The 22567-nt window shown below is 41.9% G+C and overlaps 1 protein-coding gene across 1 annotated transcript in view; it reads left to right on the top strand.

Moving 5' to 3' along the window:
• The window catches only part of ITGA8 (integrin subunit alpha 8), a 175997-nt gene that overhangs the window by 114003 nt on the left and 39427 nt on the right, over positions 1-22567 (top strand). The window contains exons 24-25 of the mRNA XM_075922446.1: positions 3464-3569; positions 4854-5012. Of these exons, the coding sequence (XP_075778561.1) occupies positions 3464-3569; positions 4854-5012 (265 nt within the window). The remainder of the gene's footprint in view (positions 1-3463; positions 3570-4853; positions 5013-22567) is intronic.

Here is a 22567-nt window from a genome sequence, read left to right as displayed (position 1 = left end):
TAGGTTCATCAATGGCTATTAGCCAGTATGGGCAGGGATGGTGTCCCTAGCCTCTGTTTGCCAGAAGCTGAGAATGGGAAACGGGGTGGGATCACTTGTTGATTACCTGTCCTGTTCATTCCTTCTGGGTGGGCGAGGGAGGGGCATGTGGCATTGGCCATTGTTGGAGGATGGTATACCAGACTAGCTGGACTATTAGTCTGATCCAATATGGTCGTTCTAATATTCTTCTGTTCCTTCAATGCCATTAGAAAGTGTTACTGAGATAAAGTGATAACTGTAGAGAGTAAATTTTATGACTTTCACTTAAATACTTAGTCTGTCTTATATCAATTTTAAAAAAAATCAGTATTTTGCAATAGGATTGTGTAAATTAACATCTTCAATTAAATATGATGATAGGAAAAACGTGTTTTCATAAAATATGAAATTACCTAAGAGAAACTAGTCAAACACTGGAATAAATTGCCCAGGGAGGTTGTGGAATCTCCATCTGTGTAAATATTTAAGAGTAGGTTAGATAAATGTCTATCAGGGATGGTCTTGACAATATTTGGTCCTGCCATGGGGGCAGGGGACTGGACTCGATGACCTCTCGAGGTCCCTTCCAGTCCTAGTATTCTATGATTCTATGAAACAGCAAATAATCATGATGATTGAGGTAATAGATCAAATCCAAATTGTTATTGTATGTTTTGAGTAAATCATCTTTCAAAACATTATATCAGTGTTATCTTATTTGTGTTTCTGGGGGGGCTGATTCCTCTCCCCTCCCCCGTCTTCTACCCCAAGAGGTTAGTAAGAGTCCTTAGACAATAAGTTATTCAAACATTCATAATTCCTAAGTTAAACACAAAATAAAATTAATCAAAATGTAGAGAAAAAATGCCCTTCAAATGAACCTAATGTATTTCATTTATTACAAAAATATCAGCCATCCTAGCCATACGTTGTAAAATCTATTAAAATAAACTTTACTTTCCCCTGTATTTTTTATTTTAAAATAATTCTTAACTGTATATCTAAATGTACATTTTTCACATTGTTTCTGTTTATGAGAAGACTGTCTGCAAAATTAAATAGAAAGCAAAGGCTTTTAAAGCCTTTATTTATTGCACAGTGTTTTGCAGTATTTTAGTGGTTCTTTAAAGTAACATGTGTTTGAGCTTTGCTAATATCATATTAATGAAACAAGTTTCCTAATCACCAAAGAAGTATCAGAATGGACATATCTACTAGAATAAAAGCCATTTGTGAAATTTAACAAATTAGAGCCAAGCACCTAATCTAAAATGCTCTTTAAAAAAAAGTGTGTTATTTGGCTTTAGTTTATGAATGTGGTTTCTGGAATGTTTGCTGTTGCAAGCTGGTGGTCTTTTTATAACCAAGGGAATATTCAAAATTACTAATATAGTTCAGGCTTGCCTTAGTATTATGAAGTCTTCTTCCACTGTGTTTCCAAACTACTCCAGAGGCTCTTTACTCTTTCTTATACAATGTTCCTTTATTTCTGCTATATTCTGCAACAGAGTTTCTGTCAGATATTTATTGGCTGTGCATGACACTATAACTGGAAGCTAAAATCTTTTTTTCTTCCCAAACCATTTTAAAATGTTAGCATTTGCAACAAAAATGTTGGTTTTTCTGTTTTTCTAGGTGCAAACTACTCCTATGGTTCTGCACTTAGTGTCTAGATTCAAGAAAAAACTATTTTTAGCATCAATTGTTAGAAGATCACAATCGTTATGTTATATTCAAACATTAATCTAGATGTAAAGTTCATTTTTACAACGTGCTGTTGGCTCAAACATGAATTTCCAGCTCTGAGAACAAAAAAGATTTAAACCTCAAAGCTGCATAATTGTAAAATTAGTACCAAGTGTTTTTACAGCTATACTGCAATAGATGCTAACTTTTGCAATGAAGGGGTAGTATTTAATCTGATTATTATTTTAACACAAACCTATTTCTGTTAAAACAAAATACAGGACTATGTAGCACTTTAAAGACTAAAATGCTACATAGTCCTGTATTTTGTTTCAGCTACCCTAGACTAACACAGCTACATTTCTATCACTATTTCTGTTAAGGCAGTATTGGATCTATGTTGCAGGATGTACAGACATAATGGGCTAGAAGAGAATCTTGGGCTGTGATAGTTTAAGATCTCATAGGCTAAACTGGAATAAAGTTAGTGATTGGATGGGAGGCCTCCAAGGAAATGGCAGGTGCTGAAGAAAATAGTGTGTTTGTTTTAGACAGGAATTTTAAAACAGCTACTCAGCCTTTTCTGATATAGCAAAAGGAAAATAATATAGGAGGCTAGAAGAAATTTGTGAAATTCTAATTTACTTTGGTGTGGAGATGTAGAGAAGGTAGAAAAATCAGCTGGTCCAGATTATGTGCTATGTCTTCACTTAACCTTTGTTTACTGAGAGTATGATGCTCTATAGTACATTTTGGATCATTTTGTACATTTTGGATCATTACTATGACTTTCACCATCTTCGAACCAAAAGAAGGAAGATGATCTAGTACTTAGGGCACTACCCAGGGACTAAGGATCACTGAGTAAAATGCCTTGCTATTCAGCAGACTTTGGCCAGGTCCATACTACGGGGAAAGGTGGCTTAAGGTACACAATTTTAGCTACATAAAAAATGTAGCAGGAGTCGACATACCTTATGCTGAGTGTTGGCACTATCCTTACAGTGGGAGGTCCATGGGAGAAATTCTCCTGTCAACTTCCCTGAGTCCTAGCAAGGAGTAGGAATATTGGCGCCAACAGGGGGCATCCACAGTGTTCAGTTTAGCGGGTCTTCACTAGACCCACTAAATCGAATGCCAGAAGATCAAACACCACAGTGTCGATCTTCCTGCAAGTGAAGACCTTAAGCATGTTGCTTGTCTTAAAATGGTGATAATAGTACTTCCCTACCTTACAAAGTGGTGATAAATACATTAAAGATTGTAAGACACTCAGATACTACAAGACTGGAGGCTAAATAAGTATGTAAGATAGATAAAATTGGCTTTGAAAAGGAAATGGAATGTGACTCTGGATGAGAAGACAAATCTGAAATTTTTGTGTAGAGCACTAATCTGGATTTATAAAATTGTGTGATATGTTCAGGTACCATACTGAAGAATATGCTATAAATACCCAAACAGATAGTACTCCTCCCTTCAAGTAACAAAGAATCAGTCCACTAATGGCAGGGGGAAGCATGTTGCTGGAGGGTGTAATGCTGAGATGCTTAGAATTAGTGGCTATTAAAAATTCTGTTGCACTTTTTTGAAGAATTGTCCCATTCGTGTAGCATAATTCTAGAGTCCAATATACCTATTTAAAATTTCTTTGTAGTTTCAACTTGATAAAGTAGTCTTTGTTCAAGATAGAATGTCTCATGCTGGCATAGCAGATGAGTTTGCAAGTGACATTATGCCTTTTTATATATTGCAGAGTGTCTCATCCTCCACAAATTGTTTTGCCACTTCACAACTGGGAGCCTAAAGATCAGCCTACCAAAGAAGAGGATGTTGGCCCTTTAGTAGAACATATATATGAGGTATAATTTGAAAACATTTAGCTTCCTATAGGTTTGATTCTGTTCCATTAAGATTATTTGTAGTTTGGTCATTGTCATCATCTGGAGCAAAGTCAGTGCAAATATTGTTACTCTGGGCCTTGGTCCAAATGCAATTCTGAAGTAACCAGGCACAATTTTTGTGGGTTAGTAAAAGAGGCACCAGTTTATGCCAGGGCAGAATTTAGTCCCTGGTCATTAAGGAATCCTGAACACTTTTGGTGTTTAATAAATACTAAACAAGAAGTTGTGAACTAGATCCAAAGCACATTACATTAAATGCAAGTTTTTTCCATTGATTTCAATTGAGTTTTGAGCAGGCCCTATGAGAACTATGAAAAATGATCAAATATGTTGCCTTTAAAATGCAAGCAACTCTAGAAATCACAGAAACTTAAATACAATACATGTTCTCGTCTCTAAGATTTGCAGATTTCTTCCAAAACAATAATCTGGAGATACACTGATTGAAAAGAAAAGGGGAAAAAAGTATTTTGAATGAACTAGACTGAATATAGACTACGTTTTAAATATGATAGATGTCCTTCTTCAAGGGGGTGAAACGGAGTACTTCAAATACAAGCCAGTAGTTCAGGAAAAGATAGGCAACTAGAAAGAGAGAAGAAATGACTAAATTTAAACAAAATTATATGGTTAAAATGCTGAAGTTAAATGAATCCACAATATCAACCTATGAACCAAATAAAATGTTATGTTCTAATTTTAGAGTTTAACATGTTTCTACAACCTGTAATAAAAATCTTTATGGTACCCCCACTTGGGCTGTGAGGCAGCAGTGCACTTAAACATGCATGTAACTTTCAGCCTATGTTTACTTCCATTGAGTAAGAAATCCTCTATTGTTTATTCACAAAGAAAAACTTCATAGAAAATAGGACTAATATTGAAAATGTATGTCACTGGGTTCCAGCTAAAGCCCACAAACCAATAGTGCACTTTCTTTGCAAACATCTTTTAAAATCTCAGAATGAACAGCAAAACATCCAGCCTATTTCACCTTTGCCCAGTTTACACCATCTGTGCAAAACTTGAAATTGCCCTCAGATATTTGTGAAGGTATATGCCCATGTGAAAACAATAATTTAGAAGGTTCTTAGCCAATCATTTTAAAATAATGACATGTATATCCTTCATAAGGCTTGTTGAGATATGTGGCTGAAAAGCGTTCAAATGTCTAAATTATTTTGTTGTTGTTCCCGGCCTTGGAAAGTTGTACATTGATTGGTTTTGTAATTTATTTGGCAGCTGCACAACATTGGACCAAGTGCTATCAATGAGACATTACTCCATGTTGGATGGCCTGCCTGCAATCAAGAGGAGTCTCTTCTTTATGTCTTTCATATTCAGACACATGGCCCATTGCAATGTCAAACAAGCTCTGCTATCAATATATTGCAAATAAAGGTAGGATACTTGCTACTCCTTTTTAACCTTGTCTGTAATTTGTTTGCCTTTTTGGACTGCTACACTGCATTAAGCAAAATGTTTCATTCAATTGTTCACAATGGCATTTTCCTATTGGAAAATGTTTCTTTTTAAAATGCTTTATGCTGTGTGTATTAAATCTCTACCCTATTTTTATCAGGGGGCTGGCTTTAGTTGCAATGTTGCAGCCCCAAGAATTAGATACAAGATCATTTTACAAAGTTGAACTTTGCTCTCTCTGTTTTTAAATGGCAATTTTAAATAGTGCAGGATTTTGCAGCTCGTGAGATCCTGTAAATTCTTGTGTCATTAGTTTGCAAATGTCATCTCCCAAGAGCTCAATATTTGGGAGATACAGGCAGTCCCCGGGTTACGTACAAGATAGGGACTGTAGGTTTGTTCTTAAGTTGAATCTGTATGTAAGTCGGAACTGGCATCCAGATTCAGCCGCTGCTGAAACTGATCAGTTTCAACAGCGGCTGAATCTGGACGCCAGTTCTGACTTACATACAGATTCAACTTAAGAACCCCAGGCATCCCCAAGTCAGCTGCTGCTGAAACTGATCAGCGGCTGATTCCAGGAAGCCCAGGGCAGGGGCTTCCTGTAGTCAGCCACTGGTCAGTTTCAGCAGCGGCTGACTTGGGGACGCCTGGGGCAGAGCAGCTGGGGTGCTGCTGGGTTGGTCCAGTAGCGCCGCCGCTCCTCGGCGCTACTGGACCAACCCAGCAGCACCCAAGCTGCTCTGTCCCAGGCGTCCTGATTCAGCCACTGCTGAATCTGACCAGCAGTGGCTGAATCAGGATGCCTGGGGCAGAACAGCTGGGGTGCTGCCCAGTTGGTCCAGTAGCGCCCAGAGCGGCGCTACGGGACCAACTGGCAGCGCCCCAGCTGCTGTACCACAGGTGTACCAGACGTGCCGTGGCTGTCCTGCTGCCCTCGGGCTCCGTGGCTTTGCTCTGCTTTGTTCCCCGTCCCCCTGGTCTGCAGACCAGGGGGACAGGGAGCAAAGCCGCGGAACACGCGGACAGCGGACAGCCCAGACGCGTCTGGGCTGTCCGCTGCCCGCGTGCTCCGCGGCTTGGCTTTGCTTTGCCCCCCCCCCCCCCATCCCCCTGGTCTGCAGACCAGGGGGATGGGGGGGGCAAAGCAGAACCAAGCCGCGGAGGACGCGGCCAGCTGACAGCTGTCAGCTGATCGCGCGCTCCGCGGCTTGGCTCTGCTTTGCTCTGCTTTGCCCCCCCCCGTCCCCCTGGTCTGCAGACCAGGGGGACGGGGGGGGGGGGGGGCAAGGCAGAGCCAAGCCGCGGAGCGCCCGGCCAGCTGACAGCCCAGACGCGTCTGGGCTGTCCGCTGTCCGCGTGTTCCGCGGCTTTGCTCCCTGTCCCCCTGGTCTGCAGACCAGGGGGACGGGGAACAAAGCAGAGCAAAGCCACGGAGCCCGAGGGCAGCAGGACAGCCCTGTCCGCTGCCCACGTGTTCCGCCGCTTTGCTTCCTCTCCCTGGTCTGCTGGAGACCAGGGAGAGGAACGCCCCGTTCGTAACTGCGGATCTGATGTAAGTCGGATCCGCGTAACTCGGGGACTGCCTGTATTTGCAGATGCTCACACATACCAAGACTTCTCAGTTTGGCTTATCTCGACACGATAGGTTGTTAATACAATATAAAATGGGTTTGTGTATCTAATGCACATTGCACCTTCTGACAAAACTGTGGGCAATCTTGTAACATAAAGTAGTCTGAATTTTGTGGTTCCATTTCACAGCTTCACAAGTTTATAATAATGGAAACTATTGAAAAATGTTAGTTCCCTGCTGCATTTTAGTTTTTGAACTGAAGACACTCTCATCATGCAATTTTTCCGTGGTTTGAGAAGATTTTGGCATTTTTGCTGCATTCTAATCTAATGCTAAAAAGTGTATGAATGATTAACACAGCATAATTGTATCAAATTAAATGAGCAGCTGGAAAATGTCTGCGTAACTAGTCAAGATCACTAGCTGCACAATTTCCTTCTTTAAATTAATTAGGATTATTATTGAATGCAGACACAGAAGACTAGCTTACAGAGGCTGGAATCTGACTGATTGGCTTTAGACAACTGTGACCTCAATATTAATTATCATATTATTTAATATAAATTAAATATTTAATAATATAAACATTAAATATTTAAATTCTAAAGTATTGTTATTATTATTTCTATTACTATAGCAACTTAAATTGGCTAGTAGTAAAATATACAGCCTGCAATTTCCACCTAGCCTTTTTGTTCTGCTAAATAACAATTGATTAGGATACCATGCTATCTGTACATGGCATTTGCTACTAGGGAGTTTTCTTGTAATGCTGGTAAACTTACCTAGGTACTCAAGTACATTTTTAGATATGGAGTGAACTACAGTTGAAAACATTTTTGTCAGATTGCTAAGATTATAACAGACACTTTTAGTTTCCTACTGTTGTTGAACAGAAAAGATCATATTTGTTTGTGATCAAAAACTACACTATGGTTATGGAAGTATGGTGCCCTGGGTACCTGGAGAGCAGCTGGCTGAGAATTCCTATTTGTATTCTTCCTGGGGTTTCCTCAATGTATTACCTGAAATACAGGTGAGATGTGATAGAAGGGCTAAGTATCAACATCATGTATATAAGTGCACTGATATTGTATAAGATGATCAAATGTTTCTTCTCTATAAATGAAAATTCTCCAATTTTTATTTTTGTCTTTCTACTTCCAAATGTGGAATGATTTGGCAGAGCAAAAACACAGTTTCGCATAAAAAAGGCATAAAGTTTGAAAACCCATTTGAATTCATGGAATAAATATCTACGGAATAAGTATTTTGTATTGTACTATACTTGTCATATTGTTTATTTCCTTATTAAGGTTGCTCAAAGTCTTCAAGTAATTTGAAGAAACTTTATGACCATTTCTTAGCATTAATGTTTAGTTTGTGTGTGATATGCTTTATGTACATGCTTTTCTTAGAAATCTTGTTTAATACATACCAATCAGGCGTGTCTTTACTGCAGTTTGCAATTATTGGGCCAGAATACATAATTAACTTGGTATATATCTCATAATACTTGCTAGCTTCATTCAGAATTATTAGTGTATTATAGACACAGTGAGATACTCTGAGATAAAACCTAAAATCCTCACTGAAAGGTGCCAAGCACCAACATCCCAGAGCTTTCTGATGGACAGGTAAAGAATGACAGTTGTGGCAACTATGGACATATGCTTCCCCTCTATGGCTGGTGGAGATTGAGGGAATCTATTACAGGCAGTCCCCGGGTTACATACAAGATAGGGACTGTAGGTTTGTTCTTAAGTTGAATCTGTATGTAAGTCGGAACTGGCGTCAGCCGCTGCTGAAACTGATCAGTTTCAACCGCGGCTGACTCTGGACACCAGTTCTGACTTACATACAGATTCAACTTAAGAAACCCAGGCGTCCCCAAGTCAGCTACTGCTGAAACTGATCAGTGGCTGATTCCAGGAAGCCTGGGGCAGAGCAACACTAGCTGCACCCCCCTCCCCCAGCAGACCAGGGAGACGGGGGTGGCGGGACCGCCCAAGTCCTCCACGGCTTTGCTCCGTCTCCCTGGTCTGCTGACCTGGGAGACACGGAGCAAAGCCGCAGAGCACGCGGGCAGCGGGACAGTACAGGCACGCTTGGGCTGTCCCTCTGCGCGCATGCTCCGCAGCTTTGCTCCCCGTCTCCCTGCAGACCAGGGAGACGGGGAGCAAAGTCTTGGAGCACGCCTGCAGCGGGACAGCCCAGGCGCGCCGCGGCTGTCCCACTGCGGGCGTGCTCCGAGGCTTTGCTCCCCAGCTCCCTGGTCTGCTGGTCGGGAGACGGGGAGCAAAGCCACGGAGCACGCCCGCAGAGGGACAGCTCAAGCGCGCCTGGGCTGTCCCGCTGCGGGCGTGCTCCAAGGCATTGCTCCCCGTCTCCCTGCAGACCAGGGAGACGGGGAGCAGCTTTTCTCACCCTGGAGGACGGAGGCGGTGGACGGCGGTGCATCTGGGCGTCCCGCCGCTCCCGTCCTCCGGGGCAAGAAAAGCCCCGTTCGTAACTGCGGATCCGACATAAGTCGGATCCGTGTAACTCGGGGACTGCCTGTACTCCACTTCCTTCCTAGCCACCTTTGGCATGGCTGGCACTGTTTGTCCCATGATCCTCTTGTGCTCAGGTGAGCAAAAGAACTGGGAGTTTAAACTGTAAGCAGGGCAGGCATCATCCTTTCTATTCCGTCTTTGTATAGCACCTAGCACAACTGGGTCTTAGAGCTGGCATTCCTAGACACTAGTGAAACACTAATAGCCCTGGCACTAGGGCACAAAGGGGGAAGGCATCTTGCACCCATAGCCAGCAGTCAGCCATAATCATCTGGCATTAAGTTTATACCAAGTTTTGATCACACTCTCATGGAAACCATCTCAGAATTTCCCTGAGTTGAAAAATTTTAGAATGTTGTCCATTCACTTTTAAAAACATTATATTCTTATTGGATCTAAGTGATTTCTTTCACTATTATTAACAACACCAAATTTGCTTGGTGGTTTTTTTCATAAATTGCCTGTTCTGTTATTAATATGCCCACTCTAATGGTATGTTTTTAAGCTGGCATGTATGGCGATTTGTTTTACATTGTATATTAATGTACAGTATGTGAATTCCCACACTACCTAAAATAATAATCTTTATCTCCATATAGTCACATTAGGAGTCTGTTTTTATAGCTGACTTTAAGTTATCTGGGTTTTTAATATTTCAGCAAATATCCATTGTTTCTAACTATACTATAAAATGTAATTGCTGAAAGCAATGCTCAGTGGAATGTAATAGACTAATGGGAGTTACTAGGTATGAATGCCTGATGAAAGGTTTCATACAATATGTAATAACTTTGTGGAAGCTTTTGCTTTGTCAGCAGTGTGGTGCACTTATCAGTATAACCTTTCACTTGTCTATTGTTGGTCATTCTTACAATGAAAAGTTTCTCAAATTATGTCCATAACACCAGCACAAAAAAGGACCAACTGGTTTTCTATTTTGTATTAGTTAATTAATGTCATGCATTCAAATTATTTTCCTTTCTATAGAGCTCATTCTCAGTCCTTAGCAGCCATGCAGCTCTTGGAGTTCGGGATAAAGCTGTACATATAAAGGCTTGTTAGCAGCCTTTCCACTAAACCTTGGTCTGTCATGCTCTAGAAATGGGTATTTTAAAATCCACATTTTAAAATCCTAAAAGGAGAGGGATTTGGGTCAAAGTCAGTAGATTTAGCAGAACACTCCAGTTCTATATTATGTCATGAGAGAGAAGATTTATTAAATATTATTGATTCCAGATATTTCTTGGACTATACACTTCTTGTGCGTAACCATAGAGAGTAAGTTGTTGTTAAAGATCTTGTGGGGAAAACAAAGGTCCACATGCAAAACCTGTTATAGATGTTCTGTATACGAGTGAGAATTTCAGTCTAATCTGTGCCTTTCGTAAGGACAGCTATTTTGACATCGGAGCACTGGGGACTGAAATCTTCAATGTAGGCATGCATTTTTTTCTCCCACTGATTCATTTCAACATCAGTCTGGCTAGTGCTGCTGTGTGTTACAGATGTGCCTTTAAATTGCTACTCAAGAAAGTGATGAATAGAGCTGTCCTAACAACAGATACTTCGCTAAAAATTCCAAGAAAGTCAAAATTTGTTCAGCCCCTCAACCTGAAGCAAATACTTTCCAGCAGCCTAACATCACACCTCAGATACACTGACCCAGTAATCTATCCTTGCAACAAATACTATTGCCAACTCTGTCCACTTATTTATATAAATGACACTATCACAGGACCTAACCACATAAGCCACAATATCACAGCCTCATACCACTGCACATCTCTAATGTGATCTATACCATCAAGTGCCAGCAATGCACCTCTTCATGTATATTCGCCAAATTGGATAGTCTGCATCAAAGGATAAATGGACACAAATCAGACATCAGAAATAGTAACACACATAAACCTGTGTACCCTATAGGGGAACATTTTAATCTGCCAGGTCACTCTATCATGGATTTAAAAGTAGCCATTCTTCCACAAAGGAATTTCACCATTTATTACAAGAGAGAGTCTGCAGAACTGGAATTCATCTACAAATTTTACACTGTTACCCCGGGCTTGATCAAAGATGTTAACTGGTTAATGTACTACAAAACCAATTTCCCCTCCCTTAGACATTCACATTTTCACATTGAAAGCTATGAATGGGACACATTCAGCCCACTTAATTAGCTTCATTAACACAGGTCCTACTATTGACAAGTACTTATTTTGCAGTTATATATATCTTGAATTCTGTTATTTCCACTGCAGCTCATCTGATAAAGTGGCTCTTACCCACAAAAGTGCATGATCTAACATACAGGTCATATCAGAGGGGACCAGGAGGGCCATTTGGCCTGGGGCTCACATTTTGATATTTTTCTACAAAGTCATTTCCATTTATTATACACCTTGCAGTTATAAGAGAGACAACAAAAGGAGCAATATATACCTGCAAAAAATGATTTAAATCATTGTGGCGCCTCAGGCCTTCCCAATTTTTTGATCACCTCCAAGTTTTTATCTGCTTGACTGGAGACTAGAGTAGCTTCTGTGATTCAATGTTATGAAATACTGTTTACAGCCAATAACATAATTTATCATAGAAAAGACACATACGAATGGCTTTTCTGAATCCTGTTAAAGTCCTAGCCTTCACCATATCCTCTGGCAAGGAGTTCCTGAGGTTGACTGTACACTGAGTAAAGAAAAACTTCCTTTTGTTTGTTTTAAACCTGCTGCCTATATTGTGGTAATAAAAAACAACAAATGGTCCGGTAGCACTTTATAGACTAACAAAATATGTAGATGGTATCGTGAGCTTTTGTGGGCACAGCCCACTTCTTCAGATGACCGGAGTTATGAGTTCAGTATGTGTACACCCAAAATAAATAGGACATGGGAGTCGATCTATTGACTTTGATTCTCATCTGCTTCTGTTTAACTACCCAATCTTCAGATACTTACTGATGCTCTCTGTCTCCCACCCTCTCCCTTTTTCTTCCCTGCTCCTTCCCCTTCCCCTTCCCTATTTATTTTGGGTGTATGCATTCTAAACTCATAACTCCGGTCATCTGAAGAAGTGAGCTGTGTCCACGAAAGCTCACGATACCATATACACGTTTTGTTAGTCTATACAGTGCTACCAGACCATTAGAATGCTACAGAAAAAAACAACAAACTTGGCTACGCCCTTAAGCTTGTGGGAATAAGTCGGCATTGATTATCCTGAGTCATGCAAGGAAGCAATCACTTACTTTGGAACAATCCAGCAATTGTACAACCTCCTCAGTAGCAGTCCTAGAAAACAGGAAATTCTGAAGCAGCATCTGCCTGTTTTCCTTCACAATATGTCGACAATGAGATGGTCAGCACGAATTGATGGCATTAAACCAGTTGTACACGATTTGCCCTCTGAGATAAACTTTTCCTTATTCACTTTTCCCACACCAGTCATGAATTTATAGACCTCTATCATATTCCCCCCACCCCCCACCTCCTAGTCTTCTCTTTTCTAAGATGAAAAGTCCAAGTCTCTTTAATCTCTCTTCATATGGGACCTGTACCAAACCCCTAATCATTTTTGTTGGCCTTTTCTGAACCTTTTTTGAGATGAGGTGTCCACATCTGTATTCAGTATTCAGGAAGTGGGCATACAGTGGTTTTATATAGAGGCAATAAGATATTTTCTGTTCTATCCCTTTTTTCTATCCCTTTTTTAATAATTCCTGACATTCTGTTTGCTTTTTTGACTGCTGCTGCACACTGAGTGGATGTTTTCAGAGAATTATCCACAGTGACTCCAAGATCTCTCTCCTGAGTAGTTGTAGCTAAATTTGTGCCCTCCGTATTGTACGTATAGTTGGGATTATTTTTTTCCAGTGTGTATTATTTTCCATTTATCAACATTAAATTTCATTTGCCATTTTTTTTGCACGTGACCATACTGACAGTGACACTTCCAGTTCTGATGATGAAATCTTTGTACTCACAAATGACATTTCAATGCCATTGCCTCAAAATGGGAAGGTCATTAACCAAGACACAGAAATGCCAATATTAGTGATAGATGCAGAATCTATGCTCGATTTAGAGACTGGGCAGATGGCAAATGAGGACCTCAGAGATGCTGTGCAGCAAGAGCAAGAACTTATGACTAGCACAGGACATCGTGTAACAACAGTGACATCAGAAGCTAATGTTGTTCAAATGCAGTCATTCCTCAAAATTAGTTGTTTTCAGATTCAAAGTAATATACCAAAAGATGCTGAACATCATGCTTTTCCGACTCGTCTGCTGATAAAAACACTTCAAATTGACAGATCTACACAAGAGACTGGCTCTGCTGGAGCATGGGAAAGCAGGCTCTGTATTGTGTACCCTGTTTCATTTTTAAATGCATTTTAAATGTTTCATTTCAAAATGCATCAGTACTGTCTGACCCATCTGGTTGGAGCATCCGTAGAGGTTTGAGGAAGTTGAAAGACCGAATTCCTGTACATGAAACTTCAATATCACATAAAAATAACTGTTAAATGGAAATCAACTAGTAGAGCAGCACTGGCTAACAGTTCAATTGAAAACTTACTCCTGAGTGAAATGAATATAGAAACTGATAACTTGAAAAAACTCCTTGAGTGCATATTGAATGTCATTCTTTTTCTTTCTGAACAAGGATTGGCTTTGTTTGTTCCAGTCAACATATCAATGACCCTACAAATTGAATTTTCTTGGTATACTTGAGCTTCTTAGCAAGTATGACCCACTTTTATCAGGCCATAGTAAGTGTGTGCATGAATCATAAGAGAGCGGAAAATGCATGCAAGTCCATTATCTGTCTATCAGAATACAAAACAAGTTTATTGAGCTGTGTGGGACATTTGTGCAAACAACAGTTCTTGAAGAGATACAACATGCGAAGTACTTTTCAATTATTATTGATGCAACACCAGACTCTTCTCATAAAGAACAGATAGCCTTGGTTGTTCAATATGTTAAAAGTGCAGGAAGTTCAAAGGTTTCAATTGAAGAACTATTCATTTTGTTCTAGGATTTCATGGAAAAAACCTGGAAAAGAAATTGCCACACATGTATTAGAAATTCTGGAAGGCTTCAGATTAAATTTTCAAGTCTGCATTGGCCAAACTTATGCCAATGGATCCATCATGGCTGAGAAGTGCAACAGAGTATACACAGTTTTCCTGAGCAAAATCCAAACTGCATTTTCTCCAGTTTTGGCAACCACCCACTAAATCTTACTGGCATTGATTATGCTGAGTCATGCAAGGAAGCAATGGCATACTTTGGAACAATCCAGCAACTGTACAACCTCTTCAGTAGCAGTCCTAGAAAACGGGAAATTCTGAAGCAGCATCTGCCGGTTTTCCTTCACAATATGTCAACAACAAGTTGATCAGCACAAATTGATGGCATTAAACCAGTTGCACACCATTTGCACTCCATGAGAAAGGCTTTAAATGAGCTTGAATCTCTTATTCTCACAGCACAGGCTTGCACTGAGCTTAAGTCAATTCAGAAGTGTATATCCAAATTTGAATGTATTTCATTCCATGTGGATGAAGCTGCTAAAAATGATCCACAAAACTAATCTTGTAATTGAAGCATGCAGTCCTTTCTGAGTCCAAATCAGTAGCGCAGGGTATTGACATTTCATCTGAGTTTTCCACCCATCACAGCCTAACATCTCAATCGGAAGCAGAAAGGCACTAACGAGTCAATTTTTGTTGTTATTATTGGCTCCATCAAATCTGGTCTTGCATGTCAATTGAAGTCACTGTGACAAAGTTGTACCTCTTTTGGATTCCTTTGGGAGTTCAAAGGAATAAAGATCTATATTCAGCGGTTGAACAGCTTCAACAAAGGTACAGCAATGAAATTTGAAGAGATCTGTGACAAGATTGTCTTCCTGAAATATATACATTCCACCAACTTTAAATCGGACTGCAAGCCAAAAGAATTGCTTCAAGAAATATTTGATCTTGGCTTGTCAACTGTATTTTCAAATATCACAATTGCATTTTGTATTTTTGTCAGTCTTCCTACATCAGTCACTTTAGGTGAATGCACATTCAATGTGTTAAAACAAGTAAAGAACTATATTCATTCTACAATGGGACAAAAGTGTTGAATGGGTTTGCAAGGCTTAACATTAACAGTGATGTTGCATGTAAATTAGGGGTTTTTTTTAATTATAAACAAGTTTGCACACAACAAAGCCAGAAAAGTATTCCTAAAATGAAGAGGTTTGCTTGCAGTGGAAACTCATAATTAAAGTTACATTTTTAATATACAGTCTATTGGTATAATGACTTAATTGATAATAAATAAATGTCTCAAGTGTTCATTTTCATATAGAATCATAGAACTGGAAGAGACCTCAGGAGGTCATCAAGTCCAGCCCCCTGCCCAAGGCAGGACCAATCCCAACTAAATCAACCCAGCCAGGGCTTTGTCCAGCTTAGACTTAAAACCTCCAAGGATGGAGATTCCACCACCTCCCTATGTAACCCATTCCAGTGCTTCTCCACTCTCCCAGTGAAATAGCTTTTCCTAATATCTAGCCTAGACCTCTCCCACTGTAACTTGAGACCATTGCTCCTTGTTCTGCCATCCATCACTGCTGTGAACAACCTTTCTCAGTCCTCTTTGGAACCTCCCTTCAGGAAGTTGAAAGCTGCTATCAAATCCCCCCTCACTCTTCTCTTCTGCAGACTAAACAAATCCAAATCCCTCAGTCTCTCCACATAGGTCATGCGCTCCGCCCCTAATAATTTTGGTCTCCCTCTGCTGAACCCCCTCCATGCATCCACATCCTTTCTATAGTGGGGGGGGGGGGCAGAACTGGACACAGTACTCGAGATGTGGGCTCACCAAAGCTAAATAAAGGGGAATACAGGCAGTCCCCAGGTTATGTACAAGATAGGGACTGTAGGTTTGTTCTTAAGTTGAATTTGTACGTAAATCGGAACTGGTACATATTTTGGGGGGAACTGGGGGCTGGAATTAGGAGGAAAGGACCCTGATTCTCATACAACTTCCTTATTCTAAGAAAAACACATACTGTTTTGATATGAAGGTTTTTTTGGTTGATATTTTAATTAAAAATTGATCATAAGTTTCAGTGTTTCATGCTATATCCAAATCTTCCTTTTGGGGTACCTGAAAGATCCCAGTTATTCATTTAATAGTCAGAATCTTTGTTTTTTATAACTAAAAAAAGTTTATTCAATGCATATTACTGTTCCAAATAGAATTTGCTACAGGTGGTTCAGTGAAATGGGTATTAAGTATAATCAATAGTCATTGCAGAGCACAGTGAAATATTGATACAATCAAAGCTGTTGTTGCATTCTGCTGAGCAGAAAATGGAAATCCCTTCCTGTGAAGTGTGTGTGTGAATTTATCCACAGGATTAATTTTAAAGAAAAATTCTGTGTTGGGAACAGGAGTTTAGCCACAGGTGGGTCCTCATTGTCCACTCACCCACTTTGCAACCAGACCCATCCCCTCTGGGCTTACCCTGCTCCGCTCCAGCCAGGGTGTGGGGTTGGGGCTTATCCCCTCTTCCCTTCTGTCCTGCTCCTCCCCATTCTTGCCCACCCATATCACTGGGTAATTTTTCAGCTTCACCTCTGCCAGGCTGTAAGGGACTTGTTAATTTCACATGATGCTAACAAGATACTTGCAGCTCTAGTGCTGAAGAGGGAAAGAGCTGTTGCTCCGAAGGTGGGGACTGTAACACAATGGGTCTCACTGCCTGCTGCTCCTGCTGTTCCCTAGGAAATTAATTTTTCCGCTCTGGGGTGCCCCCTTTTGGCTGGTGTCTTGTTCCCCCCAGGAGACGCGCGTCTTCCGCGTCGAGAAAAGCCGCTCCGCGTCTCCCTGGTCTGCTGGGAGGGGGGCGCTAGCTCCGCGTCTCCCTAGTCTGCTGGGGGGAAGCGCCCCCCCACGCCGCCGGAGGCAGCGACAGTGGGGGAGGCACCCCCTCCCCCGTTTGTAACTAGGGATTCGGATTGATGTAACCCGGGGACTGCCTGTAATCACTTCTCTGGATCTGCTGGAAATGCTCCTTCTAATGTACCCTAATATGCCATTAGCCCTCTTGGCTACAAGGATACACTGTTGACTCTTATTCAGCTTCTCATCCACTGTAATTCCCAGGTCCTTTTCTGCAGAACTGCTACTTAGCCATTCGGTCCCCGGCCTATAAACATGCTTGGGATTCTTCTGTCCCAAGTGCAGCACTCTATACTTGTCCTTGTTGAACCTCATCAGATTTCTTTTGGCCCAATCCTCTAATCTGTCCAAGTCACTTGGGACCCTATCCCTGCCTTCCAGCGTATCTACCTCTCCCCCTAGCTTAGTGTCATCTGTGAACTTGTTGAGGGTGCAATCCAGCCCCTCATCTAGGTCATTAATAAACACGTTGAACAAAATTGAGGCACTCCCGTAGAAACCTACCACCAACCTGACATCGAGCCATTGATCACTACCTGTTGGGCCCAACAGTCTAGCCCAACAGGTCGATTCCACATGGCCCCTGGTCGGTTCCTTCAGCACCAAGAAGTTATCCCCAACAACTTTCTGGATTGTCTGTGGACTGCTGTATTGGTCTCCCAACAGATGTCAGGGTGATTAAAGTCCCCCCATGAGAACCATAGCCTGCGATTTGGGAGCTTCTCTCAGTTGTCCGAAGAAAGCCTCATCCACCTGATCCGGCGGTCTATAGCAGACACTAACCACAACACCACCCCTGTTGATTCCACCTCTAAACTTTCCCCATAAACTCTCAACAGTCTTTTCTCCCTCTAAATACTGGAGCTCCGAGCAATCATACTGCTCTCTTACATACAATGCAACTCCTCCTTTTCTCCTTCGCCTGTTCTTCTTGAACAGTTTATACCAGGGGTGTCCAAACTTTTTTCAAAGAGGGCCAGATTTGATGAAGTGAACATGCGTGAGGGCCGACCATTTTGCCTGACATTCTTTGAACCATTAAAATTAAATGCAAATTAACTATTTTATGCAAAGTTTATTGCAAACGGCAAACGACATAACACCAACTATACATGTTGTGTCCAAATATATTTATAACTGATTTAGACCAACTGACATTAACTGAGATTTTACAATGTATTCATCTCAATTGAAAAAAAAAAACTTGCCTACACTAATGTGAAGGGTGAAACTGAGATCTGGACTGCAGTACATAGGCTAGGTCTGGTTCAAAGGCAGTGGTTTTGATGCGCAAAATGTCACGCAGGTGAGAGTCACTTAGTCTTGTCCTCACGCGGTTCTTGTTAAAGTTCATAGCAGAGAATGTCTTCTCACACATATATGTTGAGCCAAACAAGCTCAGCATTTTCTTAGCCAATGTTCGAATCTCTTGAAACCGGCTCTTATCCAGTTGGCGGTAAAAGTTCACAAGAGAGAGCTGTTGGTGACGACTGCGTAACTCGCTGTCACAATGCAGCTCAATGAGCTCGAGCTGCAGCTGATCTGGAGCATCCTCGGGGTCAACAGAGAATGGAGAGGAGAAAAGGCTGATCTCCTTTTCAATAGCTGCAAAGTCCTGAAAGCGCCATTTAAACTCCCCAGCCAGAGATGCAATGTCTGCTGCATACCTGCTCGTTTGCGCACTGATATTGTCCTGTGGAAAACTGTTCATTATTTCCTGCAACGCTGAAAAATGTATGGTATTGGGCTGTGTTTGTGACAACTGCCTTATGAAAAGTTGCAGCTTTGTCCCAAAGGCTTAGAGGTGTGAATAAAGCTGGTTCACCGCTGCATCTTTCCCCTGAAGACTCGTGTTCAGTACATTCAGATGCTTTTTTATGTCAACTAGAAACCCCAAATCAGCCAGCCAAATAGGATCAGATAGTTCTCGCATTGGTTGTCCCTTTGTTTCCAAGAATTCTCCGATTTCCTTTCTGAGAGAGTAGAAACGCTGCAGTGCAGACCCCCGACTGAGCCATCTTACATCGTTGTGATATAAAACATCTTCGTATTCAGCCTGGATGTCCAGTAGAAACTGTTTAAACTGGCGGTGGCACAGGGCTTTAGAGCGAATAAAATTAATAGTCTTTAGCACCGGTTTCATAACATGATCATATTTGAGATGTTTAGCACAGAGAACTTGTTGATGAATTATACAATGGAGTTTAATAGCTTTGCCTCCTTCTTCTATCACCTTGTTACAGATTAGGGTTGATAATCCACTTCGTTCACCAACCATGGCAGGTGCCCCATCAGTAATAATCCCAGTAACTTTGTTCCAAAGCAGTTTCATGTCATCTATGGCGGAACTAACAGAAACAAATAAATCTTTTCCTCTTGTTTGGTCCGTAAGGCTCTGGAGGTCAAGTAGCTCTTCAGTCACATTCATTTCATCGTCCACCCCTCTCATAAAAATCAGCAACTGAGCTGTGTCAGATAGGTCCGTGCTTTCATCACAGGCTATTGAAAAGAAGTCAAAATCCACTCCTTTGGATGTCAACTGTCTCTTAATATCTGATGAAATCTCTTCAATTCTCCGTGCTACAGTGTTACGAGCCAGGCAAATGTTGGCAAACTCTTGCTTCTTCTCGGGACAGATATTCTCAACCATTTTCATAACGCATTCTTTGATAAAGTCACCCTCAGCAAAAGATTTGCAATTTTTAGCAATTAACGTTGCCACCTCATAGCTCGTCCTTGTGGCATTTTCATTTGACTCACGGGCTCTTATGAAAAATTTCTGTTGTGACATTAAAACAGCTTCAAGTTGCTTCAACTTTTCACTGCGGTCGTGCCCTGTAAGCTTGTCGTATGTGCTATGTCTCGACTGGTAGTGTCTCTTGACATTAAATTCCTTATAAACAGCCACAGTCTCTTGGCATATCAGACAAACACAGTGATTCTCTATTTCAGTGAAGAAATATTCCACTTTCCACCTGTCCTGGAAGCGGCGGCCCTCACTGTCAACTTTCCTTCTCTTATTTACAGTCGCCATTTTTTTAAATTGACCAGAAGGGGAAGGGATCATGTGAGCGCAGTGCCAGAGGTTTAATACACTGCCCAAGTAATACACTGCACTAATACACTGCCCAACAAGAATTCTCTTGCCTTTGTGGCTGTTTGTGGAGAAGTCTCTAATGATGAGCTACACGTGCCTGAGCCCGTTTGTGGCGAAGTCTCTAATGTTCGCAGCTCCACGTGCCTGAGCCCGCCAGGAAGCTGACAGTGCGCAGGGCCAATCACAGATACTGAACTTGAGCAGCTGCGGAGTCCGTCCCTGCACTCTCAGCCCCAAGGTAGAGGGCTTGCAGGGTCAGAGGCGGGCGGAGAGTGCAGGGCACGCTGGCCTCACGGCGGCCCGGGGGCAGGGCGAACCCGTAGCCAAGCGGGGGAGCGGGGCTGCGGACGTGCCCTACATGGAGGACTTTAGGACCGCAGCGGCCGCCATGGACGGCGGCGGCGCGGCCGGAAGCGGCGCCAGTCAGAGGAGCGCCGGGGAGCCAGGAGAGGGGGAGGAAGCGGGGGCTGTCCCTGCACTCTCAGCCCCAAAGCGGAGTGCAGGAGCAGGGTTTGGGACTGCGGCGGCGGCGGCGGCCCCCCGAAGCGGCGCGCTGAGTGCGCCAGTTAAAAAAAGCATCGGGGAGCCGGGAGAAGCGGGGGGCCGTATTAAATCCGACCGCGGGCCGCATTTGGCCCGCGGGCCGGACTTTGGACATGCCTGGTTTATACCCTTCTATGACAGTGCTACAGTCATGCAAGTCATCCCACTAAATCTCCGTTACTCCAAACGTATCATAGTTCTTTGACTGGACCAGGGCTTCTAATTCTGCCTGTTTGTTTCCAGGTTTCTTGCAGTTGTGTACAAACACCTTAGATAGCCAGTTGATCATCCTACCTATTCCATTTGAGTCAGGGGTCCTCCTGTGTTTCTCGTTCCTACTTGTGTTTCTTCCCCATATCCGACTTCCTCACCTCAGCGCTTTGGTGACCGTCCCCCAACGAACCTAGTTTAAAGCCCTCCTCACTAGGTTTGCAAGCCTGCCTGCAAAGATGCTCTTTCCTCTCTTGGGTAGGTATATCCCATCTCTTCCTAACAATCCTTGTGCCCGGAACAGATCCCATGGTCGAAGTAACCAAAGCCCTCTCAGACACCACCTGTGCAATTTACTTCCTCAATTCGACAATCCCTACCTGGATCTTTTCCTTCAACTACAAGGATGGACGAGAACACCACTTGTGCTTCAAATTCCTTGATCCTTCTTCCCAGTGCTACATAATCTGCTGTGACCCACTCAAGGTCATTTTTGGCTGTATCGTAAGTTCCTACATGGAGAAGAAGGAAGGAATAGTGATCCGAAGGTTTAATCACTTTTGGAAGACTCTCGGTCCCATCCTGAATGCGAGCTCCCAGTAAGCAACACACTTCTTGAGATTGCAGGTCTGGACGGCAGATGGATGACTCAGTACCTCTTTGCTGGTGGTCGGGGACTCCCTCCTCCCATCTTCTTCTTTTTGGGGGGAGGGTTGTGGAACCCCCCTCCCTAGGACAACATATCCCATGACTTCCGGTAGATGGTGTTCCCTTCTGATTTCTTACCTGAGGGGTCACTGCCACAGCATTCTCCACCTGTTTGGTATTTTTTTTGGTTTTAGTATGACCTTCTGGATGAGACGTTGGGTACATTGGGAGCCTGTGATGGGCTGGAACCTCTAAACTCAAAGTAGCCCAGGCCTCTGTCATTCTCTGAGAGGGCCTGCCTATATATTTTTGTTAGTCTCTAAGGTGCCACTTGTTTTTAAAATAAATGCAAATTTTGAGCTTTAGAGTTTAAATGCACAACAGCCTATAAAGTCCTTTAATCTGAGGACCTAAGGAATTGTTTTGGGTGTATTTAGGTGAATTCCTTTCAGATCATATCACAAACTTCATCATATATTTTGTTACAAATTGACTTGATAAAACTGTGCTAAATTAGAAAATGTATCTTTCCTTCCTGAAAAATTAAGATCCGTTATATATCTCTGGAGGCTTCAGGAAAGGTAAAGGAAGACAATAACTGCCTTTTATATAAACTAAACACAGAACTACCAACAATAAAAACACTTTGGCTCTGAGCTTTGGTTCTTACATTTTCTGTATGTGGATAAGTCACCCAGGTGGGTTTTTTTACTAACATGGATAATTTTTATTATAATAATTAATCCTCCAGAAACAACCACCAAAACTGAGAATAGTAGAATGCAGATATTTTTGAATGCTGGTAAAACCATTAAATTCTTAAAGCCAGATTCTGATCTCTTTTAATGACTAGATTTCAGTGAGAGCGGCTTTGAATACACAATGTAACAGAGATCAGAATCTGGGCCCAAGAATCTAGCAAAAACAAGTACAGAATT

This window comes from Pelodiscus sinensis, chromosome 2, assembly GCF_049634645.1.
Source record: "Pelodiscus sinensis isolate JC-2024 chromosome 2, ASM4963464v1, whole genome shotgun sequence".
In the NCBI taxonomy this organism is placed as follows: domain Eukaryota; kingdom Metazoa; phylum Chordata; order Testudines; family Trionychidae; genus Pelodiscus; species Pelodiscus sinensis.
The sequence above is the reverse complement of the archived record's forward strand: the minus strand, read 5'-3'. Positions and strand labels throughout refer to the sequence as shown.